Here is a 27,773-nt window from a genome sequence, read left to right on the forward strand (position 1 = left end):
ACTTCCCCCAACCCTTTCCCTGGCCCTCACCCCTCAGCCCCCAGCCAGGCCTCTACCCACCTGGCACTGGGTTTGGTACTTCTTGGTGGGCCGGCCCACAATGAAGATCTGGGAGGGTGGCAGGCCCAGCACGCTGTAGACAGAGATGTCCTTGGTGGAGCCATAGGCCGCGCTGATTTTGATGAAGCACTGAAACACAGGGCAGCTCATGGAGGGAGAGGGGAGGTCCAGTCGGCCCCCTTGGGAAGTCTTCCTAGGACCACCCCCCACCCCGGGAGCCCCTGCTTGGGCACCCTTCATCTGCACACTTAGACTCCAAGTCATGGGTCCGCCCTGTGTCAGGAACCAGCTGCAGCAGTGGCCTCCTCTCCCGGCCCTGACCCCGACCCCACACCCAGACCCCAGGCCTGATACAGGTCTCTCCTTGGAAAGTCATGGCCACACCGTCTGCTGACCCCGCTCCAGTGGCACTATTCATAGGTTATGGAACAATGGGGCAATGTGCTTCTTCATGGACACAGAAATTTGACTTCCCAATTTACACATCACAGGGCCAAGACCGGAGGCCACTTCTGTCTGGCCCCTGACCCTGGGCCAGCCATACCAGGCCAGACTGAGGCATGCCATGTGGCTGCTGCCTGTTGCTGACTGGTCCAACGTCCTCCCCAGAGGCCTCATCCCAGGTCAGAGAGTTGCCCAAGCTCCTCCTCGCGCCAGGTCACTTCCAGACCCTCACCCACCCCTCCAAGGGGCTCACCGTCCAGCTGCTCCTCACTCTGAGCCCCCCATCTGTGCCATCTTCTCTTCTCCCACTCACCCTCCCCCCAAGTTCACTGGAGACTTCTGTGGTCCCTGGTCTCAGTGTTCCTTTCTCCTAAGTCCCACCATCACTGGGATGACTTCCTGCCCACGTGGATAACACACCTACCCCCTCAGCCTCTGGGCCTCTTTAAGGTCAGTGGCTATCGCCTCCCAGACTGAACCCGGAACTGCCCCCTCTGAACTCTGAACGTCCACATCCCCAAGCTGACCCCGCTCCTTCCCTTCCATGCCTCTTACAGCTCCCACACCAGCTGCCTCTGGCCTCATCGACACCTGTGTTCTGTGCACATGCCCTCCTGCCTCACCTCCTCATCATCTCACCCGGGCTCCCTGTGGCATGCCTGTGCTCTCCAGCCACCACTTGGGATTCTCCGGCCTCCTCGTGCTCCTCCCACACCCACCTGGCCATGCCTCAGCCCTGGAATTTCTCCACCCTCCACCTTCTCCCTTTCTATACGCCAGCTGCTGAGAGCTGCTGGAGAAACACAGAACCACACAGCTCTGGCCCTACGTCACCTTTCTGCTCCCACCAAAAAAGTTTTCCCGATTTTACCTCCCTCCCTGAACCGCCACCCCATCCTGCAGGTGACTTTGCCTTGGATATTGAACCAATAGAAGCCTTCCTCAGCCCACTGCCCTCTCCTCGCCAGCCTTTGGCTGAGAGGAAGGAGCAGCTCACTCCTGCAACCTCAGTCCACGACCCTCCGAGCCGAGACCACCCTCTCTGCTCCCCACCCGCCTGCTTCTGCCCCTTGGGTGGGGGAGTCCCTTCCCCAGCGAGGCCATCACTGTCCAGTCTTCATCGAGTGGACGGTCCTCACTGTACCTCCTCACAAGAAGGGGACTCTCCTCCCTGACACCCGGAAGCTTCTCTCTCTTGGCCCCCTCCTGCTCTGGTCCTCTCTGGTCCCTCCGCTGCCTCCTCTTCCTGCTCTGGAGGGCCCAGCGCTGACTCTTCTCACTCCCATCTTCTGGCTTCACACACCTGCTTCACGCTGACACCCCCAGTCTCCACCTGCAGCCCAGGTGCACTGGGGCCGACGTGGCTGGTGTCCCATGGCCACCCCAGCCTCGATGTGTCCACAACTGATCTCATCTTCCTCCAGCGGGTCCTCCTCTGTGTCCCCCTCATTTCATTCACTCGTTCATTCTACTAACATTTACTGAGTGCCTACTGTGTGCCATCATTGTCCCAGATGCTGGAGATACATCAGTGACAAAGCAGACACAGACTCGGCCTCCATGGAGGCCACGGTCAGGTCAGTAGCACCTCAGTCCCTTCTGGTCATCCAAGACAGACATCTGAGAGCTCCTCACTGCTCCATCCAACCATCACTGAGAACTGACGATTCCACCTCCTGATTCCCCTGCCTGTGCAAGCCTTTCTCTCCATCCCTCGGCCACTGCCTGGATTCTGGTCTTCTGTCTCTTGCTTGGGCAACAGCCTCCTAACTAGCCCCCTGCCTCTCATTTCTCCCGCCACCATGTTCTCCACACAACCGCCAGAGGGACCTTTCTACAACGCAAATTAGACACTGCCACTTCCCTGCTTTAAGCTCCTCCATGGCTCCCCATTGCCCTCAGCAGAGAGTTCATGGTCTTGGGCTGGTTTCCAAGGTTTTCAAGGCCTGCCAAGCCCAGGTCCTTGATGACCCCTGGGGCCTCAGCTCTCCCACTTGACCAGGTCTGACACTTGACACCCCCATCCTGACACCTGCAGCTCTAAGACCATCCCAGGCTCTTTCCTGCCTCAGTGCTTTTGCATATGTTGTTTCTGCATCCACCTGACAAACTTATACTCATGCTTCAAGACTCAGCTCAGAAGTTACCACCTCCTAGAAGCCTTCCCCGGCCTCCCCACTCCTTTCCCCACTACTTGCCAATAGGGACTTTTCTTACTACCCACCAGTACATTGTCAATCTGCATGTCTGTCTTCCTCTAGATCAGGGATTGGCAGACGTTTGTTGTGAGAGAACAGGTAGTAAATATTTTAGGCTTTGCACTCTGCCACAACTACTCGACTGCTCCCGTGTAGCCCCAAAGCAGCCACAGACTACACGTGAGCAAGTCGGCAGAGCTGTGTTCCAATAAAACTTTATTTATGGACACAGAAATTTGAGTTTCATATAATTTTCATGTCCTAAAACATTATTCTTGTTTTGATTTTCCCCCCAATGATTGAAAAGTATAAAAACCATCCTTAGCTCGCAGGTCATAAAAACAGGCTGTGGGGTTAGCCTGTGGGCTGTAGTTTGTCAACCTCTGTTCTAGCTCAGTGGTTCTCTAAATTGTGTAAGCATGAGCATCCTCTGGAGGGTTTGTTAAAACACAGATTGCTGGGCCCTGTCCCCAGAGTTTCTGATTCTGTAGGCTGGGGGCGGGGCAGAGAATCTGCATTTCTAATGAGCTCCCAGGGGCACGGTGCTGCGGGTCCCGGGGACACGGGGTGAGACCCACACACAGCTCTAGGTCAAAGCTGCTGCGGAGAGCACGTCCCACGTTCTGTTTATGTGGCCCCAACACCGAGGACAGGGCAAGGGCAGGAGGCACTTAGCGGACTGCTGAATCAACAACCAGACACAGAGACAAGAGTTCAGGCTTCAGGGTGAGGAGATGAAGGATGAAAGTCTGATGCTGAGATCTTGGGCAAGCCCCGAGCTTCCCTGAGCCTGACCTTCCCCATCTGGCAGAGAGGATAACAATACCCACCTGCAGGGCTGTCAAAGGACCCAGTGAGATCCAGGGAACGTGCTTTGCAAAGTGGGCATCGGCTTGCACAATGGGAGGATGCGGAGTAAATGGATGAGGCCCCTTGAGGCTGATAGAGGAGGTGGAGGAGGAGCAGGAGGAGGAGGAGCGAGGAGGTCTCATCTCTCAGCCCGCCCCTGGCCGAAGCCCCAGCCCGGGCCGGGCACTCACCTCCTGCATGAGGTTGCGGAGGAAGATTGCCTTCTGCCGCAGCGGGTCGTGCACCAGCCCGTCCGAGAAGAAGATCATGCCCTGTGGGAAGTTGTGCTGGGACAGCCACGACACCACCCGCTGCTTCTGCATGTCCGGCCGCCCCGTGATGTACAGGATCATGTAGCCCAGGTCCTGCCAGTGCCTGGCGAGATGGCATTGCAGGCTCCAGCCCGGCCCCAGCCCCGTGCAGGCCACCCGCTGCCCGGTGGCCTGCCCCGTCTGCTGCCCCCCGAGAAGCCAGAGGGGCTGTTGCAAGGAGCACTACGGAAACAAGGGGGACCTGGAAACGCAGTCTCCCGGTTGAGCCCACGAGCCTGGACATCTCTCCTGGATGACGCGCAGGCACCGCAGGCCCACAACAAAACTGATCCCCGCTGTTGCCCCCTCTGCTCATGTCCCCTCCTCCAGGATGCCACCATCGTCACTCTGGAGCCAGAGACAAGCCGCCTTCAATTCCTCCCTTCTCCCTGTGTCTCCTCCTCGCTCCTCCATCAGTGAGCGAGCCTTTCATTCTTCCAGCAGGATCTTTGCTCCAGCCTCTCACTGTCGCCCACTCCTCTCCTTAGCTCGGGCCCCGCCTCTCACCTGGGAAGCCTCTTTCCCTCCAGTCCCCCTGCTCCAGTCCAACCTGTGCAAATGTGGCAGGCTACTTAACCCCCCAGGACTTCAGTTTCCCCACCTGCAAAATGGGGACAATAGTAACAACGACCATATAGCATTGTCCTAAGGATGAAGCGAATTAACCCCCAACGTGCCTGGCACGGTGTGCGTGCTATGGTGACTTTATTATATCCTTGCTACTGTTTCCATGGCGATTTCTGGAAATCACAAATCTAACCCCGCTACTCCTTTGGCCATTCCTGGCTCCCCCGTGCTCTGAGGTCACAAGTCCTCTCTTCACTAGTGACCCTCCCTGTTCTGCCCTTAGCCTGGCATCTCCCCAGCCACACGGAGCTGCTTTGCTGCCCTGGACGAGCCCTGTGGTCCTCTGCTGCAGACGCTTCTCCTGGACAGCCTTCACGCCTCCATCTCCCTATGTTCCTGTCCTCCATCCTTCCAGGCCCTCTCCACCAGGAAGCCCTCCCTGCTTCCCCAGCAGAATCAGCCTCTCCCTTCTTACAGCACAACAGAAAAGTGCTCTTGGTTGACTTCACGTGGAATCCTGGCTGCAAGATGTCAGGTGCACCCAGACCCATTTGGGGGCTTTTGTGGCCCTAGCCACCAACTGGCTACCATAGGTTGGGGGTTTCTAAACCTGGAAGATGATCTGAGAGATTTGGGGAGGTTTTGTAAGAATGTACAGTCTCCGCTGTCACCCTGGGGGTTCTGGTTAGTTCTGCAGGGGGGCCCAGGGATCCGTGATTATAAAAAGCAGCTTCTGTGACTAGCACAGTTTGGTGAGCTTTGCGGGGGCCCCAGGAGCCCACGTGAAGGAGGTGAGAGCACCGCGTGGACCCCCAGAGAGGAAGGACCACAGCCTCCCCTTCCCAGCTGTGGGAGGGGATGCTAAGGCAGGAGGGGTTTGGAGAAGGTGTCCAATGGGAATAAATGACCCAACCTTACAAGGGGGAGGTTGACCCCTGAGATGGGCTTGAGCCTGTTCCCATGGGGCCAGGGGCATCATGAGGTCGGGAGTCTCCGAGGAGCCCCTGAGCCAGCTGGTGTTCTCTCCCCAAAGCCACCACTGCTACTGGGGTGAGGCAGGGCAGCCCTCTCCCCAACCCCCAGAACTCCCAGGGCCCGGGATCGGTTCTGATCACTTGGAATCCTGGATCACAGTTTCTCACAGCCCTGACTTGTTTCCCCACTGGACTGTGGATTTCCTCCGACCAGGAGCTCCCTCTGCATCAGGACCCAGCATAGAGCCTGGCTCAGGAAAGGGCAGGGGGAGGCAGGGAGCCAGGCAGGGAGGAAGGCACTAAAGTGGCACCTCTTTTGCTTTTCTATTGGCAAAATCCATCCACACCCCTGGTAGTGATACAACAGCCCTGGGGGGCTGCGTGTCCAACCACACCTCCTAATCTGGCCTCCAAAATCCAAGTGCCCTGAACTTGTTCCACCTGGTCCCCACCCATGCTCTGCTTGTCCTTGTCCTTGCCACCCTGCGTCCTCCTGGGCCTATCAAAATCAGTTTTGTAGTTTCTTCTTTTTGCATTTCTGCATTTGCTAATGTTTGTACAATGGCAAGGATGGCTTTTGTAAAATAAAAATATATACACATTCGTCCTTCAAGGGCTCTCTCAAATGCCACCTCTCCCAGGAAGCCTGCTCTGCTTTCTCCAATCAGCCGTAATAGCTCCCATCTCTCAGTGAGCACTATGTGTTAGCAAGTCTTGAAAGACAGCCCCCAGTGAGCCACGTGTCCCAGTGTCCACACCCTTCTGTGGTCCCTTCCTCCTGAATCTGGGCTGATCCTGTGACTAGCTCAGAACCAACAGAACACAGAGGAATGGACACTGCGACTCCAAGGCTGGGTCATAAGAAGCCTATGGCTTCCATCGAGGTCTCCAGGACCCAGAGGAAGCCAGCTGTCCTGGGGGGAAGCAGGTGCCACGTACAAAGTCTGACTAGTCTGAGATGCCATGTGGTGAGGAAGCGCAGGCTGCTCACAAGGAGCACCACGTGGAGAGAGAGAAAGAGAGAGCCCAGCCGAGGAGCGAGATACATGAGTTCAGAAGCCCTTGAATATTCAGCCCAGCGGAGCCTTCAGATGACCCCAAGCCCAGACCACCAACTGGCTGCAATCGCTGGAGGGAGCCCACGTGACAACCTCCCAGCAGAGCCCAGTCCATGCACAGATCCACAAGACAGAGTAATAAAGTATTGTCTTAAGCTGCTAAGATTGGAGCCACTTGTTACACAGCGATGGGGAGTCGGAACACAGATTCTATCCTCATTGGGATCAGAACGCTCAGACAGTTAGAATAAATGGAGGAAGGAAAGCAGGGAGGGAGGGTCTGAGGTCTAGAAAGCAGCAGGGCTTTCTCAAGGACCCTCAGTAAATTATTGCTGGAGGGGAAGCCAGGACTTCCCGGCTCCCGACCTGGAGACCAGTGGACTTCCTGGAGGAAATCAGAAAAAACACGCCCATCTGCCCCAGGGCTCTGCCCAGTGAGACATGTCCCTTGCATGGAGGTAGCACTCACCGGACAACGTCCACTGCCCCCGGCCGGACCTTGGGGTCACTTCCCATGATAGACACACTGGCGGCGAAGGACCCGTCGATGCTGAACACCACGCACTCCATGCCCCGGGGCAGCACCGTGAGGTAGCTCATGGCAAAGCTCTGGTCGCCCCTGAAAGGGACCCACCTGTGTCAGCCCTGCACTCAGGGTCAGCCGTCGGCCGGAGGCCCGAGGTCCACCAGTGGCCAGGGGCAGAGCTCAGTCTGGGGCAGGGTCAGAGAAAATCCAGGCGGCATCCCATGACGTCACACCTGGTGACCTCGTCCTTTTTTCCTCTCTCCAGACAGACAGGGATGGGGCCCAAAAGAGAGCGCCCGAGGACTCCCTCTTCTGGACAGGCCTGGCTGGAAGGGCCATAGAAATGTGAACCTGCCATGAGAACGTCCCCTGGGTCTTACCTGACGACCATCTTCACGGGGTAGACCCCGACCCCCAGGCGCCGGGGCCGCGGCACGCTGTATGTGATCCGGCCGCTATTGTTGGTGATCTCAGTGTCCAGGTGCACCCAGCGGCCCGAGGCCGGCTCTGCCATCACCAGGATGTCCACCTGCAGGCAGCCAGGGGGCCAGGGGACTCAGTGAAGGCTGGGGGGCTGCAGGCTTGGCTTAGGGGCTGGGCTGGGGAACAAGGGCTGGGGCCCTGCCTGCTGCTGTTTCCTGGCTCCCACCACCCTCTCTCTCCCTCTCTCCACTGCAGCCACACTGGCTTCTCATTACTCCTCAGATGCACCAAGATCATCCCTCACTCCTTGCTCGCCCTCCCTGACCTGCCCCGGCAGGGGGAGTATCTCTCTGCCCCCTGCTCCCACCGGCCCAGCCTGCCCTCCCTCAGCCCTTGCCCCACATACCACGTGGTACCCTGAGGCACCTGGTGTGTGAGGGGCCAGCCGAGGAGACCCAGCCTGCATACCTTCTCTCCAGTCAGAGCCACCATGTCGAGGGGCCCGTACATGAAGCGCCCCACCAGGACCTGGGGGCCATCCTCAGCAGCAATCACGTCATTGGCCCGGTGGTTAGCAGTGACGTTCTGGAAGGACAGAAACCAGCTCAACCTTGGAAGAGGGGCTTGACCTCCCTTTTTCATTACATCGTCCTTAGGATTGGCTGGAGGGATGTGGACCTGCTGAATCACGCCTTCCTTTTCATTTCTCTTAGAGTTTCTGAGATGTGTTCCCAGGGAACCCACGAGGAAAACAGACGCTCCGACCCTCACGCTGTGTCCAAGCAGCACTGGGGCTCCTGAAGGTGAGCATTCTCTGCCCCTGATCCTCCCCCGCAGCCCTGGGGTACCAGCCAGTCCTCACAGCCTGCCCTCCCTCCAGTTTCCTAGGCTGGAAACCACCCGGTCACATCACAGCTCACATCCAACAGCCGTTTACCATCCGTCTTTCCTGAGTGGGAGATTTCCCATGTACGAGAGTAGAGAGAATGGTGTAAGGCAGTCCCGTGTGCCTGACCCCAGCTCCAGAATGGCAGAACACCCCCCTCTCCCAACCCTGATGCCAGATCACTCTGGAGCAATCCTGGACATTGCATCATTTTGCCTGTAACCATCCCAACATCCCCATCCTTCTTCACTCTGGTTCCAATTTAGCCCACAGCTCAAAGGCCTGCATTGGCCCAGCCGCCCCCCACTCCCAACCTGGCTTCAAGACCCGAACCCCACAACAAGGAGGCCCTTCCTGTACAGAACGGCATACGTGGGGCCTCTGCCCACACCTGCATGACCTCTCGCTTGGGTCATGGGCTCTGCTAACAGCTTCTCAATGGAGCTCCTTATTCAAAAACAGACCCTGTGGCAGATCCATCGTCTTTACAAAGCACAGACCTGTTAATACCCAGCACCCTCCAGATGAAGGCCAGATGCTGGGCTCAGGGTCAAAGCCTTGCCTTTAGTCTCTCCTGCTGCCCCCTTCTCAGCCCCTCTGGTTCTTGCAGGCCAGGCTGTGCGGGGCCTCCAGGCCTTTGCTCACACTGGTCCCCCTACCCTACATGCCATCCCTGACCTTCTGCCTCCACACTCCAGTTCATCCACTATGACCCGACAACTTTGTCCCCTCCAACTCCCCAAAGATGGTGTCTGCCTCCTCTCAGTTCCCACGGTATTTTAGTTCCATTCAACAAACATCTGCAGCCAGCTCATCTGCACCGGTCCTGGGGATGCAGAGAGGAACCAGCCATGGACCGAGACCTGGAGACAGTCAAGCGTGGGACACAGGCCCCTTACAAGAACACTGCAGAGGGCAGAGTTGATTCGTGGAAATCAGCGCATGGGAAGATGCTCCACATCACTAGTCATCAGGAAAATGCAAATCAAAACCACCGTGAGATACACCGCACACCACTCGGGGGACTGGATCAAAGAGACAGAGCTGGTGAGGACGTGGAGCGACTGGAACCCTCATACACTGCTGGTGGGAATGCAAAATGGTGCAGCTGCTTTAGAAAAATCCGGCAGCTCCCCAAGTAATTACACCAGAGCTACCATTGGATCCAGCAATCCCACTCCTAGGGACATACCCAAGAGAAATGAAAACATAGTCCACACAAAATTTCTGCACCAGTATTTACAGCAGCATATTCCTAACAGACAAAAGGTGGAAACGACCCAAATGTCCAACAGCTGATGACTGGATAAACAAATGTGGCATGTCCACACAACGGAATATTATTCAGCCGTAAAAAGGAACAAAGTACTGACACATGCTGCAACATGGATGAACCTTGAAAACATCACACTAAGTGAATGAAGCCAGACACAGAAGACAGCATCGTTCGTTATATGAAATGTCCAGAATGCGCAACTTGATCGAGACAGGAGGTAGACCACTGATTGTTTAGGGCTGGAGGGATGGGGGAGAGGGATGGTAATTAAAGAATAAGGAGTCTTTTTGAGATGATGAAAATGTGTTAAAATTGACTGTGGTGATGGTTGCACGCATCTGTGTATACACTAAAATCCTCTGAATTATATACTTTAAGTGAGTGAATTGTATAAAATGTAGTTATATCTCAATAAATATGTTTACAAAAAAAGAATTAATTCATGGAGCAATGATCACCTTCTACCTTTCAGGACTGTTCTTGGGGTCCATGTCTGATGCTCCCATCAGACTAGAAGTGCCCACCAGAGCAGTGGCTGTGTCTGTAAATCCCTATGCTCCACCCCCTAGGCAGAGGGCCTGGGACACAGCGGGCACTGAGGATTGTTTGCTGAGTAAATAAATGAATGTATGCATACCGAACTGCTATTCATACTTCAATACCTTACAAAATTGACTCTTTTCAAGGAGTTAGGGAAGCGCTGCATGGCCTGCCCTGACAATTCTTCTCTCTATTTTCTTCCTAATCTGTGCCTCCCTCTGTCATGGCAAATACCACACCAGGTGAATCAGACTATGAGCCCCATGGCTGTGGGCAGGACTCTCTGATGCACATCCACATCCACAGAGGCCTGGCGTATAGCAATTGATCCTCAGCATGCCCAGTGCCCTGGACCCCCAGCCGTGGTGCTCCCGGGAAGCCAGGCCACTGGGAACCAGCTCCCCATCTCACAGCCCCCAGCCCCGCCCCACGGCGCCATGGCCCTCATCGAAGCCTGAATCCCGGCCTGTGTGAGCAGTGAGCTCTGAGGGGTAAATGAAGGCCTGACCTGCTGGGTGGACACCCAAGCCCCCAGGGGCAGCCCCACCCCCTGAGGCCACAGTCCCAACCCGTATGTGACCCCAGCCTGCACATACCCGCAGCTTGACCTGGGTCCTCTTGCGAAGCCACTTCTCACGGGGGTTAGCGGGGCTCAGTGCCGCGGGATCCAAGCCAGCGCTCTCCTTGATGTTCGCGCTCTCGTAGCGCATCACCTGACAGCGGAGCAGGGCCAGGCCAGCTCGACCCCCTCCCTCCTGCCCAGGGTGTCAGGGCCCACCAGCCTGTGGCCAGCCAGGCCCTCCCCCAGGCCTCCCCACCTCCCAGCCTGGAAACCTCAGGAGGCTGGAGGCCCCAGGACCCATCTCCCTGCCTGCCTGTCCTGAGACACTCTGGCCCGGCTGCAGCCTCTGCCCTCCAGGCCCCCGCTGACCACCACAGACGGGGAGGGGCTGCAGGCTGGACCAACACCAATGGCCAAGGGTTTAATCAATCACATTTACGTGATGAAGCCTCCACAAAACCCCAAAAGGACATGGTTGGGAGAGCTTCCGGGCTGGTGACCACGTGGAGATGTGGGGAGAGGGGTGCCCTCGGGGGGTGGAGGGCAGGGGGTGGGAGCTCGACTCCTGTCCCCAGACCTCGCCCGAGGCATCTTCCATCTGGCTGTGCCTGAGTCATATTCTTTGTAGTAAACCGGTAATCTAGTGAGCAAACTGTTTCTCTGAGTTCCGTGAGCCACTCTAGCAAAGTAATCGAGCCCACAGAGGGGGTCACAGGAACCTCCGATCTATAGTCAGTCGGTGAGAAGCCCAGGTGACAACCTAGACATGCAATTAGCATCTGACAGGGGCGGGTAGTGGGCAGAGTTGTGGGTCTGAGCCCTCACCCTGTGGAACCTGACGCTCTCTCCAGGTGGACAGTGTCAGAACTGAGCTGAACTGCAGGACACCCAGCTGATGCCGGAGAACTGCTTGGTGGGGGGAAACCCACACCCTGGAACTTGTGTCACAATCAGAGTATTGTACCCGACACTGGCTTTACATGCCATCCGAGCTCTGATGACCCCACATTTCTCTCTCTAAGCCTGACGCCCTCCCTAAGCTCTGGACTTGACTCACCTTCCTTCCCAACATCCAACAGGCACCTCACACCTCCCAGGTCTGGACCCAAGACTCGGCGTCCCCCAGCCCACCCCAGCGCTGCTCGTCCCCAACCCTAGGGTGTGGCACCACCGCAGCTACGCAAGTGGAAAGCGGGCCCGTTGGATTCTCCTCTTTCCCTCACAGCCCAGACATCAGCAAGTCTGGTCACCACAACTCAAATCCAGCTGCTCCTCAGCACGCCCACCACCAGCAGCCTAGGCCACGCCACCATCTAGAAGTTGGTTCCTATAGTTGCCTCATAACAGGCCTCGTGCTTCTAAAAATGCAAGTCAGTTGATATCTCTCCTTTGCTCAAAACCCTGCAGCGGCTTCTCATTGGACCCAGCACAAAATCAAACTCCTGACCTTGGCCATCGAGGCCACAGGTGATACGAACCCACCCACCTCCCAGCCGCCTTCCCCCAGAGCCCCCTCAGCCACTGCCTCTCTGCTGCCCCTGCTGTGTCACAGCTGAGGACACTGAGACCCATAGGGGGACATGCATTTATTACTCCAGCCTCCAAGCTGAAACCTGGGTACATTCTCCCATGTAGTTTCCATTTAATTTTCTAGAAAGTACTATGTCATTAGCCAGAAGCCAGTGTTCTTTATAAAACCCACTGTCTGAGTGTGTCACCCCCCAATTGGCTAAATGCTCCAATGCCCAATGTGGCCTGCAAGGTAGGCCTCTTCTCCAGACATAGAGGGATGGGGCCCTCCAGAGGTGCCCTTTGGGGACGCCCAGGAAGGGACGGCATTACCTGTCTCAGGATGAAGGCCACCACATCCGTGGACTCCCAGTAGCTGGCGTGGAAGAGGTGGGGCAGGGCCACCGTGGGGAAGGCCGTGAGGACATCCGGGCAGTACAGGGCGTAGTCGATGCGCTTGGCACCCCACCACTTGGCCGTGACTGCAGGTCCGAGAGGGAGGAGGGGACAAAGTGGACTGCCTGGGGCCTCGACCCAAGGGGCAGTGTGGGACCCACTGCACAGACCCAGGGTGGATGGGTCACTCGGGGCACAAGTTTGGGGCCAGAGAGCTCAGCTCAAAGTGAGCTCTGGGGAATACACTGCTCCTCCTCCCACCTCCTCACGACGCCCCAACCCCGTCGCCCACCCGCCCCTCCTCTGGGACGTGTGCTACAAACTGGTCCCAGGAGTGGGGACCCGTGGAGATGTCCACTGTCTCCCCCCATGCCACTGGTCAGCAGGGATTCCCAGTGGGAAAACTAAACGTTGGGATTAGAGCTCTGGCTGAGGTCAGAGCTCAGTCTATGCCTCGAGAGGTCGTGGCTCAGGCCACAGTCAGAGGTCAGGGCCTTGTCCAGGGTCAGAGGTCAAAGTTCTCTCTGAGGTCAGAGTTCAGTCCAGATTGTCATTACGCCCTCTCCTCTGCCCTCCGCAGCCCTGGCGGTGGACCAGTGGCCACCCGGAGGACGGTCCCTCTCCCTCTAATCCAGGCAGGGCCCCCAGAGACCCTCACTCACTTCGGGAGGCGCCCACAGGGGCCAGACTGTCCGAGGACTCTGAGCTGTCGCTGCGGGAGCTGCCCTGGCTCATCCTCCGTCCCAGGCGCCGGGACCCAGGGGCCTGAGCGGGCGAGGCAGGAGCGTCCAGAAGCGGGGGGTTGCCTCGGGCGCTGCCCTCCAGGAAGAGGGGACTGTGGGTGTGCAGGACATCGGCTGGAGGGGGAGTTTCACGGTCAGGGCACAGAAGGGTGTCTCCGAGAAGCCACCCCCGCCGTGCTAGCCCCACGCCAGGCAGGAGGCCGTGCTCCGAGAACCCAGCCCTGGTCCTGCTCCCAACAGGCAGCCTGCACCTGTCACCCTCCGGGGCCTACCGAGACTCCGTTATCGCACCTCGTTGGGCTTCACCTCTTCTAACTTGTGGGCTATGCCAGAACGAGCCGGGGTCCCAACCATCCCCCCACCCCCTGCTGCCCCCAAAAGCACCAGCCGAGGTCCCGGGGTGACCCATAACCATGTGCTCTCGTATCAGACTCCTCTCCTGAGCCACACGGGACTGGTTGAGCCTGGGAGTGGATGGGGCTCCAGCCTGGAGCCAGAGAGCCCTCCGTGACCAGAGAGGGACACATGTTAGGGCGGCGCAGGGAGCTTACAGCACCTCTTCCATCCACGGGAGCTCCTGACGAAGCAGGACTTTGGAAACTGAGCTCCCTCTGAAACAGGGCTGGTTCTTAAGCCTGAATGCGCCACATGCACAGCACTCCCCTCACAGTCCGGCCCAAACCCTGGAACAGGCTCTGGCTAAACCTCCTCAACGGGGAACGGAGCCCATCTCCCCGCCCCTGACTGTCCACCGCAGGCCTCCCCTTGACCTCCCCCAAGTCCACACCCTGCTCACCCCCCCTGAGCCCCAGAGGCCACTGAGGTTCCCCAAACCCACCTGCCTTTGCTGCTGCCATTCCCTCCACCTAGAAGATGTCCCCAAAGCCCATCCTCCAGCTGTTTTTCACCTGCCCAAACACCTTGGCCAAAGGCCCCCTCTTCCATGAAGCCCACCAGGATGAGACCCTCCCTGCTCTACACCTCCAGAGTCCAGGCTGGGCACCGGGGAAGAGCACTCAGCATGGAGCCCTGGACTCTCAGCCAGGGCCAACAGCACAAGTACTATGCTGGCCTCAGTCCCAGGAGCTTGGCCAGGAGCTTGCTGGGGGCAGAGCCTGAGTCTCCGAGCCCCAAGATGCCTCCTACAGAGCAGGGGCTCGCACAGGCTGGCTACGAGGAAGGCAGGTGAGTTGGCTGTTTTCCTGTTCTCTTCCCCCAAGGGCACACAGAGCCTGCTCAGCCGAGACTAGTCACTCCAGCTGCTGACAGCTTGGAGGGCTGGACCAGAGAGGGTGGTCCTGGAGTACCACATGGCTGGGGCCCAGCCTCCAGCTCAGCATACTCTCTCACACCCCCAAGGGCCTACCGAGGAGGAGGGACTGTCCATCGCCCAGGGGGAACCTCTGGTAGCGGGGCACGCTGACCGGTGGCACCAGGTGGAACTTGGGCTCCAACAAGGGCTCAAGCCTCGAGGCAGAGGGGTCTGCACAGTGGAAGAAGCTGTAGACCTGGCTGCAGGCAGGACGCACCTGGAAACCTGCAGTGGGAGGAGACAGGGAGGAAGCCCCTTACTAGAACCTGCTCCCATTGGCCTCGGAGGCTCCCCTGAGTGCTGTTTTCCATAGCCTCCTCCTCTGCTCAAGAACCTGCCATGGCTCCCTGCTACCAACAGGATCAAAGCCATTCTGTTCAGTCGGGCACGCAAGGCCTTGCCACTCTGCCCCGCCTGGGAGGGGCACTTCAGGTGCCCAGCACTGCAGCACCTCCCCCCAGGCTGCTGCCTTCCTTTCTCTGTGCCTTTGCTCAAGCCGTTTCCTCCTGCTAGCAGGCCCTCCCTCCACTATTTCTAGTGGTGAAACTCCTTGAAATTCTTCCGGCTTTCTCTTAGCTGCTCCTTGATCTATGAAGCCAACCCAGGTCCTGCAGGCAGGATCAGCTGCCCCTTCACCCGGCCCCAGCTCCATTCCCGGGCCCGGCGATAAATGGAGCTCGTGGTCACCAGAGCTGGTGGTGCACTTCTCTCTTTGACCAGCAAGTGTCTCCACTGAGGCCTCCAATGCATCAGTGCACCTCCCTGTCCCTTCACGTCAGGGAACTGGATGGTCCAGCGTCCGGGGAGCCCTGGGGTCCCTGAGCAACATTAAAGGCGGCTGTGGGGTTCTTCCTCCTCTCCCCACTTCAAGCAGAGCCCCTCCCTTTAACTGTTCCATACTGCAGTGTGTTGGTAAGCTTTGGTGCAGAAGAAGCTTCAGCAGCCCTACTCTGTTGGTCTCCAGGGTGCCCCTAGCCTCTCATGTCCTCAGCATCCTTGCTTACCCAGCTGAGGTGCAAACCATCCCAGTGTGTATTTTAGAGGAGTGGGAGAGGCATTCAAGGCTGCAGGTACTGCGTGAGCAAAGGCACTGAGGTGGGCTCAGGTCTATGCAGGAGTCAGTAAGAGGACCTGACTGCAGGGGGTCTGCCTGGCACTGGGGGAGGAGGGGGTGCAGTGAAATAGGGTAAACAGTTATGATTTCTCTTCCCATAGGGCATGACAACCAGACAATGGGACCACAAATCAGCCCAGGGCATGTGACAGGGACCGTGAAAGCCACCAGGGGCTGCCTCACCTCTGCCCCATCTGAGGAACTGCCCCGCTCTCCCTCCCCTCCCCCTCCTTCTTAGTCCTCTCCTCTCTCTATCTATCCCGACTCCATGACCCTTCTCACCGCTGCCCCCCAGCCCCACTCTCCCCGATTTGAGGCCCTGGCATAGTGGCCGAGTGACACAAAGGCATCCCAGGCCCAGCCTGCCACACACCCACCGTCCAGCCCAGGCAGCACTGTCCTCCGCATGGCCAGGACCAGGCCCAGGGGCGAGCCAAAGAGGAAGAAGTCCGACACATCGAAGTCCAAGCGGCCCAGGCTGCCCTCGGGGAGCTGGGGCCCCCCCGCTGCCGGGGCCTCAGCCTCATCCTTCAGCACGCTCGAGTGGATGCTGTCGCAGGGAGGAAGACACAGGAGTGCGGGTTAGGGGAGCCTGAGGACGTGGGAGCATCACGTAGCAGGACAGCCCCTCACCTCTGGGGAGCGCTCAGAACCGGCGTCCACGAGCTGGACACCATCAACATGAGCTAGCGGTCAGCTCAGCACTGGCCACCGAGGCTTGGCTCAGGCAGGGGTCAGCCAACTTTTTCTTTAAAGGGCCAGATGGTAAATACTTTAGACTTTGGGGGCCACATGGTCCCCATCGAATCGACTTAATGCTGCCAGTGTAGCACGCAGGCAGCCACAGACGATACTTGAACTAACACGCGTGGCCATGATCCAGTAAAACTTTATTTACTGAAATATGCTGAGAACATGAGGACACCCAAGCATCCTACGGGCTGGCGGGCCTGCCCCATTGTGCTGGTTTGGGGATAGTCATGCTGAACTCCCGTACTGTCTAGCAGAGCAGCCCAGCCTGGCCAATATATGACCAGCTGGATGATGTCGGTCCTGCAAGGTTTACGGCTCTCATTGTAACTCATGTTCCAGGCAACCCGCAGACACAGAGGCGCAGCTTGGCCTTCCCTCCCCTCCAGCCTGCAGATGAAGCAGAGCTTAAAAAGGAAAACACGAGACACACACAATTCCAACTATTCCCATCGCAGGCATCATCGTCCCAAAGAGTCCAAGTGGATGACGTTTAGCCACACACCCAGAGAGGGCAGGAAAACGGGGCCCCTTCTGACCTCCTAGCTGGCATTTAGGTGTAGCTCAGAGTCTAAGAGAATCCAGTGCGATCGCAGGACCCATGAATCAATTAACTGAAGGCAAATTCACCAAAAATACTCAAGTTGGAGGAGAAATGGAATTTTAGACACAACGATTGAACTCGTGTGGGCAAGGCCCCTACTCTCTGCGAGCGGGGGTCCAGAAAGCTGAATCTGCATCCACAAACTTCCTTCTGCCTCTCGCAGTGTGAGCACCTTGCCGTTAGGACATCGACCCTGGTGTTTAACGATACATACTCACGTGCAGTGTGGTCCCTCACCACAAGCCAACTACTCAATTGCCAAGGAAACAGCCACGTGTCCCTCCCCCAGAGGGGAAAGCTAGCTGTGTCGGACCAGCTACCAAAAGCCTCTGACCCCTCATCACTCTCCAAATGTGGGGCTCTCTTAAAGGAGTTTTCAAGGACGAACCAGAAATGTGGAGAATTCACCTTGCAACCCGGACTTGAAATGTAGCTGCTTTTCTAAAGAAGAATCTGTCAGAGGGGCTTTAAATAGGTGGAGGTTTAAATATGCAGAGGTTTTGACCTAAGAATTCCTCCTCCAGGAGTTCATCCAAGCGGAGTAACCCCAATATCTCCATAAATGTTTATGCACGGAAATGTTCACCAGAGCGCTATTTATAATGCAAAGAACTGGGAGAAGACAAAGCGTCCAATTACTGGGATTAGGATGCTGTCCATTCCCTCAATAAAATATTACTAAGAATAGTTACCAAGTATTTTTAATTATATGGGGAAAATGTCACACTATAAGAGATTTTTTTAAGTAAAACTATATGCAAAACATGTAAAAAAGATACTGAAAGGGAATACTCTGAAGGGAGAGCAGTGGTCCCCTCTGGGCGCTGAGATGCTCTGTTTTGTAAATGTTGGAATGACCTTAGGAAACTTATCACGTGGGTAGGAAGGAAGAGAGGAACGAATAAGAAACAAAAAGGCATTCCTTCCAATCTGGGTCTATGTCCAATACCCATTTGTATCCTGAATAAATGTGCAACTAATTCATTTAGCCACTGTCGATTAACACAGCTCCTCTGGAAAGTTAAAGTGTGGACCGTTCCGTGGAGGGACCTGCCCGGCCTACAAATGAGTGTGTTGTGTACTGGGCACTGGGAGACCAGAACCCAGCTCTCCAGTAACTGGCTGTGTGATCCCAGAAAAGTTCCTGACCTCCTTGGCCTCTGTTGCCCCGTCTGAGAAATAATAAGCACACACGCCTGGAGCAGCTCACAGAACACACGCACATCTGTTCTTTCACTAGATTCGTAAGCCCATCAGCGCAGGAGGCTGGGCAGCATTTACCATTCGCAGAAGAAGAAGCTGAGGCTCAGAGAGGTGAGACCAATTGTCCCGTCTCTGCACGTCGGGGTGGAGCAGGGACAGAGCACAGGGTCCCGGGTCTCGGTGCAGGGCCCACCAGGAGTGGTCTTGGACCCAGCATTTCAGTGCCTTTCTCTGGGCCCCCATGAAAGGGCCGGGGACATGTGAGTGGTCCCAGGCCTCCCAGATGACTCCGAGCCAAGGTCCTCTCTTCCCTGGACGCTGTGCTGGAAGGAAGGCGGGGCACAGGGTGCGGTTACCTTGATAGGAAGGCGTGATGCTGGGTGATGGCCTCGCAGTCATAGGTGGAGGAGTCGCTCTGTTTCCGTGGCAACAGCCTCGTGGGCTCCTCATCCTCCAACACACTGGAGACGTCAATGCTGCTTTTGCTCAGACGCTTACTGCCGGCCAGACCGCACTCCTCCTCTGCCACAACCGGGCTGTCCTTTGGGACCAAGGAGAGGACAGGAGGGTACTGCGGTCACCAGAGACTCGGGGGCACCAATGAACCCCTTTCTCATAGAGGTGAGAGGCAATACCTCTCCCAGAAGGAGCGAGGAAGGAGCCGCGACAGGAATGGAGAGGTTTTAGGGACAGGCTGTCTCCTGCATCCAAAAGCTGATGCAGGGGGACTCTGGACAGCTGTCCAGGGACCCAACCCTAAATTAGCCCTCTCTGGGCCTCAGCTTCCTCCTGGAGGATAATAATCTCTTGCTAGTCTGTAGGATTGTGATACAATACTTTGTAACTTGGATATTACATTACAAATGCAACTAACACTGCCTCCCCCGGAGAGGCCCCTGCTCCACTGGGGCTGGGGGGTGGCTCCTAAGGACAGACCCCCCCACCATCCCCACCACCTGGCCCGCACCTGGGTGCTGCTGATGCTCCCCTTCCGGCTGCTGCTGCCAGGGCTGTCACCCGAGGGCCCGGCGCTGTAGCAGATGGCATCGAAGGCTAGGAGGCCGCCCACACAGTCCCCGATGAGACACACCTGCAGAAGGCACAGCTGGAACTATAGGCCTGCTCACTACTGGCCCCTCACCCCCATACCCAGCCAGAGCGCAGGTCACCTGTTCACGGGGGAAGAAGGAACCTGTCCCAGGGAGGCACTGAGAGAGCCCCAATAGGGCGAGGGGTACTTGTTCTGGGGCCAAGGTCAGTCTGAGGACAGGAATCAGGCTTGGTCAGGGGTCAGATGGGGCTGGGGTCAGCCTGAGGACAGGAATCAGGCTAGGGCAGGGGTCAGACTGGGTCGGGGTCAGCCTGAGGACAGGAATCAGGCTAGGGCAGGGGTCAGACTGGGCCGGGGTCAGCCTGAGGACAGGAATCAGGCTAGGGCAGGGGTCAGACTGGGTCGGGGTCAGCCTGAGGACAGGAATCAGGCTAGGGCAGGGGTCAGACTGGGCCGGGGTCAGCCTGAGGACAGGAATCAGGCTAGGGCAGGGGTCAGACTGGGTCGGGGTCAGCCTGAGGACAGGAATCAGGCTAGGGAAGGGGTCAGACTGGGCCGGGGTCAGCCTGAGGACAGGAATCAGGCCAGGGCAGGGGTCAAATTCAGCCAGGGATTGGCATGGGCTCAAAATCAAAACTCAGATGTTGGCCTCAGTTTTCCTATCTGTAAAATGAGGACAAACCCAAAGATCTCAAAAGCCTCCTTGGATCTCAGGAGCTATGGCTCCAGAACAGCCTGGTCTGGATCCTTCTGGCAGACCCCAGCCTCTCTCCGGGCAGGGACCAGGACGGGGAGGCGAGGGCAGGCTGTCCTACCTGCCCACTGAAGCCAATCCCATCAGGGGACTTGAGGAACTCTGCGTAGACCTGGTTGGCTCGCTCGATGACAGTGGCAACCGCATCCTGGTACTGCGGGGAGGAGATGGCCAACAGGGGCAGGGCGGCCAGAGGGACGTGGTCCTGGCTGTTGCTGAGACAGCCCTCATCGTGGCTGTAGGGGTTCAGGCTGCAGACAGGGGGCCAAGGTAAGCCCAGCTGGGATCAGGCCCGGGGGTGGGTTTGGGGCTGCGGGCCGGGCAGAAGAGAACACTTCCTGGCCAGGAATTGGGCCTCTGTTCCGGGGCTCTTCAGGAGGACCCAGGCAGGAGTCAGGTGAGACAAGGCACAGGCAATGGGGGGAGCAAGGGGAGCCAAGCCTGTGCTGACTGCCCTGAGTGTCCATCCCTGTGCCAGCCCGTGATGTGGGCCCTGGACTCTCCTGAACAGCAGTGTTCCTCCGCATGGCCCCAAAAGACACATCAGTTTTGGAGGAAGCTACTGGTGTGGATCAGGGTGGGGATATATCATCAAGGCAGACTTCCTGGAGGAGGTGGGGTTTGAACTGGGCCTCAAGGAAGGCTTTGGGGAAGCTAGAAAGGAGGAGGACAGAGGGTCTGCAAGACATGGGGATCACATGTTGCCCATGGCTTGGAGGCGGGCACAGAGCTGCAAGCACAATATTGTGCCCATCTTTCTGGGGAAAGGATCTAGAGCCTTCATCAGCTTTGTGGAAAGGGCTGTGACCCCAGAAAGGACAAGAGAGCCTGCCCTACAGCATCGCCACTGCCAGGGGATTGTCCAGCCCCTGCATGGGACCCCTCACTTCCTCACTAGGAAGTCCCTCCCTTTCTGGGTGGCTCAGACCCATCCCCCACCCCCAGTCCTCCTGCCTCTGTCCCCTGGGACCCAGCTGGCCAGGAGGGAGAACAGAGGGAAGGACTGCCCACCCCCTCCCCAGAACCCACCCTTCCCCCAGGGTCCAGCTCAGGCTGACCGAGGGCCCAACGTTGATCCCGCTGGGGACCTGACAGAAACCGGGACAGGTGACAGGGCTCAGGGCACCCTGGGCCGATGGCAGAGACCTCATGGCATGCAAGGCCAGCCTAACAGCCGTTCTTCATCTCCAGAGAACACAAATTAGAGGAAACAGGCCCGATTGCAGCGGAGAGATTTTAATGAGCTGGGAAAGAGCTCCCTCCCAGCAGTGACTAGGGGTGATGGATGGCCCCAGCCAGGAGCTGCCTGCGGGGGAGAGGCACACTCCCCCTGGCTGGCCCCTCCAGTGGCCCGCCATCTGTCTTCCTGGAGATCCATGGGGCCTGGGCTGGGTGACCCAGCTCTGGAGGTCAGATCCTGGGGTTGAGGGGTCCTGAGACCGATTATGAAGGAGCACAATTAACTCCCGCCTGCTGGAACATGAAGGGAATGGGGCGCTGTCAGCTCAGCCGCCCACAGCCGCTGCAGAGCAGAAGCCGGAGCAGCCCAGAAAGATGCACATCCCAGGGCTCCCCAGTGCCCGCCTGCACGCCCGGGGGCGGGGCCCAAAGCCTCCGGTTTAACGAAAATCACACCAGGGACTCGGGCCATTCGCGAGCTTGGGGAACAACTGACTGATCCTTCCTTCCAACTCTGATCGAGCTCTGCCCTGGGCCTGTCTTGGGAACAGATAAACCAGAGTTGAGTCTGCTCCCCATCCAGAGGGCAGAGGGAACTTTCCTTTCTCTCCAGGAGGGGACGCCCTGCACGCCCTCCCCAAGTTCTCTCCCAACCAGCCAGAAGCTGGGGGCGCACAGCAGAGCCACTCCTCAGAGCCACGCCTGCCTGACAGCACCCTCCCTACCCACACCAGGCTGGGGACACCCTGTCCACCCTCCTCAAGTGGGTGGAGCTCCTCTCCCCAGAAGCTTCACAGTTCTGGCAGAGTCGACATGAAAGCGGGTAAGGAGCCGGATGGAGAAGCCACCAGCCTCCCTTTCACCCCTACCTGCAGAAAGTTCTGGCTTCCTGGCTTCCAGCCCCAGCAACTTGCCACACACCCATGTGATCTGTGAGCAGCCGGGGCCCCCACCCATCTCCAGGCTCCCACCTTTGGCCAGTTCAGCAGGGCAGGCACCTGGGGGGCACTGGTGCCCTCAGGTCCTAGAGCAGTGGGCTGGACCTCCCACAGGCCCCCAGGTCCTGCAGGGGCCCCTGGGGTCCTGGTTCGTCACCCACAGGGACGAAGGTGGGATTGGATGAAGAATCCAGGCCTGGTGAGCATGCTGCCTTATCCTTGCCAGCCAGGCTCTCTGCTGGGAGTCGGGACATCTCTGTCCCCAGCCCAGCATCCACCAATGGAGAGACCATCTTCTCCCCTGCGGGGTGATGATGTGAGTCCCAGCTACTCCCCGATGTGCTAGGTGCTTCCCGTCCACCAGCACACAGAATCTTCCCAAAACCCTCGGAGGTAGTTTTACTACGATTATCCCCATTTTACAGATGAGGAAACTGAGACAGGGAGAGGTTAAACAACGTCCCCTGGGTCACATAGCCAGGATTCAAACCCAGGCTGACCAGAGAGCCCACACCCTGAACCACATTATGCTACTCTCCAAGCACACTGAAAAGTCACCTCCTCCAGAAAGTCTCCCTGGCCCTCTCTCTGGGTGTCCACTGTGCCTTGTGCCACCTCCATCACAGCACACATCCCTACTGGGTTCTAATCGTGTGGCTCATGAGTGAGGCTGCCTGGGTTTGACTCCTGGCTCTACTTGCTGGGTAACCCTGGGAAAAATTGCCTAACCTCTCAATGCCTCAGCTTCCTTATCTGGGCCAATGAGCCCAGGGCTTGTGGAGCACAGGAGGTGAGCTGCCATGGGGGCCCAGAAGAGGAGAACTTGGGCACCAGTGATGCTCGTGGTCAGTCAGGATCTGACGTCCCAGAGAGGCCTTCGCAGGTATCCTCTGCCCACCAGGTACCCACACGGCAGGGGCCGCCCCACCCTCAGTCCCCTCACGCCCCAGCCAGTCCAGACAAGCAGAAAGGGACTCACTTGGAGACGAGGGAGAAAGCCTCTGAGCAGATGGCTGGACAGGGGACGAACTTGATGAGGATGTGGCCCAGGGCAGCTGGGAAGTGGGCGCGCATGACCTTCTCCAGCACGGAGCTGAAGGTGTGGATGTCGGCCGCCTTGCAGGCTGGGTCCCCCGCACCCGTGTCCAGGATGTTCCCCCCGTGCAGCACCAGCAGGAGGACGTGCGTCTTGCAGGAGCGCTGTGGGCAGCCTTCCTGAGAGGGACGGCCGTGGGATCGAGGGAGACAGGTGGCAGGAATATGGGATGGGAGACACAGAGGGTCACACACAGGGACTGTGGCCGGAGAGGCAGGCACAGTGCCTGGCCTGTCTCAGCTCCAAGTCAGGGAGCTTTCCAGCCCCTCATATGACGGGGCTTCCTGTGCATTCAGAGTGAGGGCACAAGCTGCCAGGAGGGCGAGCCCCTCAAAGTCAGGACAGGAAGGGTGCCAAGAGGCCCTTTTTGTTCATATAGGAGTGGGAAGCCCAGAGAAGAACAGGGACCTGCCCAGGGTCACACAGCAAGTCAAACAAAGAGCCAGGTGAAAACTAGGCAGCTGTCTACCAGCCTAGGGCTCTTGCTAAAATCCTGACCCGAGAGGTGGACCCAGACACCCTCAGAAACCCAGCCCACCTCATTGTCTTCGTGGATCTCGATGCTTCCCTGTGCTGGGAACTTCTGCCTTCTCAAGGAAACTCGGTACAGTTCTCCTGCAGGGAGAACAGAGGACTCAGTGTCTCCAGGCCTCCCTCATGGGGACTGGACGTTGCCTGGGTCCCAGCTAGCACGAGGCCTGGGCTTATGGGAGAGCTGGAACCGTAGCATCTGGAGCTGGGGAGCCACCCCATCCAGCCCCGGCTCCAAAATCAACACACCCCAAACCCTTCTCCTCCTAAGAAAAGGAGGGCCAGCGGGACGAGGCCGTGCGGATGCTGTCCCTAAGGCCAGGCAGGGTGTCACAGAAAGGAACTACCCTGCTTTTTTTCACCACCAACAACAGCGACAGTGTGAGTGTCGTCCGGTGACTTCCACTTCCAGTTATGGATGGAAATTTGGAGCAAGCATCCTCTGAAGACAACTAGGACTGCTGGATAAAATATTTTTTTTAGTACCTGTTTGAAGCTATCAGAGCAATAGCCAGGCTTTGAATTATGGGACCCGGTCCAGGGGACAGGGACCCTCAGAGAGGGAAGGCCAGCATTTGGGACCACACTTGTCATCACCCACGAGCTTTGGGGTGACGCCAGCCACTGCCGGGAAGGTCCTCCTTGCCTCCTCCTCCTTCTCCAGGAGGCACTTCTTGGCATCCAGCCCCGCCCGAGCTCTCGTTCCTCTAACACAGGATCAGTAAACCACCGCCATGGACCAAATCTGGCCTGCCGCCTGTTTTTGTAAACAGTTTACTGGAACACAGCCAGGCTCTTTCATTTGCGCATCGTCTGTGGCTGCTATGGTGCCCCAGTGGCAGAGCCGAATGGTTGCCACAGGGTCCTGACAGCCCCCAAAGCCTAAAACATTCACTATCTGGCCGTTTACAGAGAAGTCTGTCAACCCTCAATCTGACACCTAATTCCCAGATGTCACTGCATTGGACTCGCAGGTGAAGAGAGACGTCCAAGGCCCCTCACTGCTCACCCAGTGATGCCTGCCCCCCTGAGGACTCCTTCCTCCCATCCAGCTGGCCAGGCCTCCTCACCTTTCTCCCCAACGAGAAGGATGCTATTTTCTCTGTGTGGCTGAACCTCACAGCTAGACAGCGAACCACTTGTTTGCCTTCAGTGATGGGGCACTTGCTTATCTCTTAAAACAGCCAGTTCTAGACACAGATGGCAATTGCCTTGTCCACACTCCAGCCCCTGGCACGAGCCTGCTGTGCCCCACTAGGAATCACATCTGGGGAGGGTCCTTCCCCGGGGCTCTGTGGGTGACCCTGCGGTAGGTGTGGGTGGGATCCCTGGCCAAGGGGCGGCTGAGTCAACATCTTGTCAGCCACTACTCAGCCCCAGAAGAAGGTGCGTCCGCAAAGAATTTCAAATGAGCAGCTTTCCTTCACGAGGAGGTGCATTTCTGAACTATCCTGTCCTCACAGACACAACCCTGGGCTAAGGGTAACTGTTTTATGAGCTTGGAGCTGCTGCCCACATAGACAGGAAATCGTTTCCTAAATGATGGACGCATTCGGCTTGGAGGAGAGGGAGGAAAAACTTGTCCTGAGGCCTGGCTCTGCCCAGCTCTTACTAACGCTCCTCCCAGTGGTTCACACTCGGCTGCCTCATTTCTAACCTTCTGCAGGAGAGGCCTGGGCCCTGCCCTGGGGACAGGATTGTATAAAAGACAACAGAAGGCAGCCTAGCTTTTTTGAGCACTTATGTCCCAGGACCACGTGCTGTACGTGTCTCATGCCATCTAGTCCCCACAGTTACCGAGCTTCGGGCCTCTTGTTATTGGCCCCATTTTACAGATGAGCAAATTGAGGCTCAAACCACCTAGGCCGCTTGCCCTAGGCCACACAACTAATAAGCCTGAGTGTGTTGGGCCCATGATCCCAACAGAAGACGATGTTTGACAAAGGGCTTCCCACCCTCCTGACCTCCACAGCTTCCTGGGGAAGCGGACGTGACAATCCCCATTCTGCAGGAGGAGAAAGAGGGGCACACAGTGATAAATGGCACCTCGAACTGAAGTCCAGATGTGCCACCATGAGACCTCTGCCCACCGCAGGGGAAAGTCTGCCAGCAGGAAAGAGAGTACCCGGGAGGGAAGCTGAGCATGGCTTCCCCAGCACAAAGCAGCCGCACCTCGTGGTGCGAGCAGCCTTGTGGGCAGCTCTGGGACAGGCAGACCAGGAGGAACCAGAGCTGAGCAGGGATAAGGTCGCAGGCACAGAGCCTGGGAGACCCCTGACCTCTGGGGCTGGGTGGGAGGGACTGGCTGAAAACATGGACTTTGAAGTTAGAATGCCTGAGTTCAAATGTTGGCTCTTACCAGCTGTGTGATCTGTGCCTCAGTTTCCTCATCTGGAATAGGAATAATAAAAGTAGCTACCTCGTAGAGTGGCCTTGAGGATAAATGAGTTTATATATACAAAGTGCTTAGAATGTAAGCGTTAGTTGTTGTTGCTGCTGTTGTTATCTCGGGCGAATGGGGGTGGCATAGAGCCAGGGCCACAGCTGACGAGACGAGGGCCGGAGGCTGATGGGGACGCAGCCACCTCCAGGTTCCTGCCCTGCCCTCAGCCCCTCCCCGAGCGCCGGCCGGCTCCTGGCCTCGCTGGGCCCAGTGCCTGCATGCAGTGCGATTACAGGATTAAATGCTGTGATTGCCACAAATCACTACAGCGAGACTATAAATAAGTCACTGGGAAGACAGGAGGGTCCTGCCGTCTCCCAGGCACCATGCCCTCCGTCAGGAGGGGCTGCATCCTTCGCCCTCACTGATTACACAGACGAGGAGCACCTACATCCTTGATCTGCCTGCGGTCACCTCCCTCGGGGCCCACACGATGTTCTCAGCACTGAATTGGTGGACAAGAGCCGCATCCTGGCCGCAAATGATGCTGAGGCAGCTCCTGGCTCGGTGGGGATGGGAGACTGGGAGGGTTGTCCTCAGCATCCCTCACTCTCTCCTCAGCCAAGGGAAAGAGTCTGGCCACCTGTGTTCTTCACAGATGGAGCCTTGCTTTCTTTCAATGCACAAAACCCAGAAATACTTTGCTCTGGGAGAGGGAAGACGGGCCTCTGCCTGCCAGATCTAGATTCTGGCCCCTTGAGAGAGGACAGAGTTACCTCACTAGAAGGTATGTCTCCAGTCTCTACTGCAGCAGAGGCCTCAGTGGACAAGCAGAAAGGCAGCCTAGAGGCCCCCCTGCCTGGACCTTGCCCATGAGGGGTCTGCTCTTCCAAGAACCAGACGTTCCCACCACCATAATTGAGGCCAATGGCTCTGACTCACCCATAAGACAACTCTCACTCTTCCACGCCTTTGCTCATGCTGAGCCTTCTGCCTGGTAAGCTCCTCCCCCCTTTGCAGACCCACAAACTCCTACCTGTCCTTCAAAACCCTGCTCAATTGTCACCACCTCTGGAAAGCCTTCTCAGATCTACTTAGGCAGAGATGATGCTGAGCTAGTCCTGGCTCATTGCTGTGAAGTTACTTGTCTATTTCCCCATCAGCCTGTGGGCCCCTCGAGAGCAGGGTTTAATCAGCTGTCAGGGCCTAGCATGGCATTTTTGTGAAAATTTATTGCACATGAAGATCCCAGGGTGCACATGGTCTGCGAGACGTCTCTATGCTATTAACCCCCTGGGAGAAATTGGGTTCAGGGAAGCATCATCCGCCGGCAGGCACATTTCCTAAAAGTCCCCCGGGGAACTGGCACGAGGAGCCTCTGGGAGTTCCGGAACAGCCTGGCCTGGGCTTTACAGCTCCGCCTCTGGAGGCTTCCCCAGAGCCTCTGATGACAAGAGCTGCTGGCCCGGGGTCCTGAGTGGTGAGGACCACATGCCGGGGGCCCCAGGACCTCATGATTATCGGGCTGCCTACTTC

The 27,773-nt window shown here is 57.5% G+C and overlaps 1 protein-coding gene across 3 annotated transcripts in view; it reads right to left on the reverse strand.

Annotated features, from left to right (window-relative positions):
• Nucleotides 1–27,773, reverse strand: part of PITPNM3 (PITPNM family member 3) — a 91,942-nt gene that overhangs the window by 6,879 nt on the left and 57,290 nt on the right. For 2 of the 3 annotated variants that reach the window (XM_070482515.1, XM_044744928.2), the window contains 15 exons: nt 23,862–23,938; nt 23,207–23,442; nt 20,172–20,361; nt 19,273–19,395; nt 18,662–18,846; nt 16,126–16,298; nt 14,689–14,859; nt 13,242–13,436; nt 12,517–12,665; nt 10,709–10,825; nt 7,879–7,995; nt 7,368–7,516; nt 6,931–7,080; nt 3,743–3,926; nt 61–189 (listed from right to left, as the gene is read on the reverse strand). In XM_070482515.1, the coding sequence (XP_070338616.1) occupies nt 61–189; nt 3,743–3,926; nt 6,931–7,080; nt 7,368–7,516; nt 7,879–7,995; nt 10,709–10,825; nt 12,517–12,665; nt 13,242–13,436; nt 14,689–14,859; nt 16,126–16,298; nt 18,662–18,846; nt 19,273–19,395; nt 20,172–20,361; nt 23,207–23,442; nt 23,862–23,938 (2,345 nt within the window). The remainder of the gene's footprint in view (nt 1–60; nt 190–3,742; nt 3,927–6,930; nt 7,081–7,367; nt 7,517–7,878; nt 7,996–10,708; nt 10,826–12,516; nt 12,666–13,241; nt 13,437–14,688; nt 14,860–16,125; nt 16,299–18,661; nt 18,847–19,272; nt 19,396–20,171; nt 20,362–23,206; nt 23,443–23,861; nt 23,939–27,773) is intronic. The other variant, XM_070482516.1, reaches the window with a different exon arrangement.

This window comes from Equus asinus, chromosome 13 (genome assembly GCF_041296235.1).
Source record: "Equus asinus isolate D_3611 breed Donkey chromosome 13, EquAss-T2T_v2, whole genome shotgun sequence".
Classification (NCBI taxonomy): Eukaryota; Metazoa; Chordata; class Mammalia; order Perissodactyla; family Equidae; genus Equus; species Equus asinus.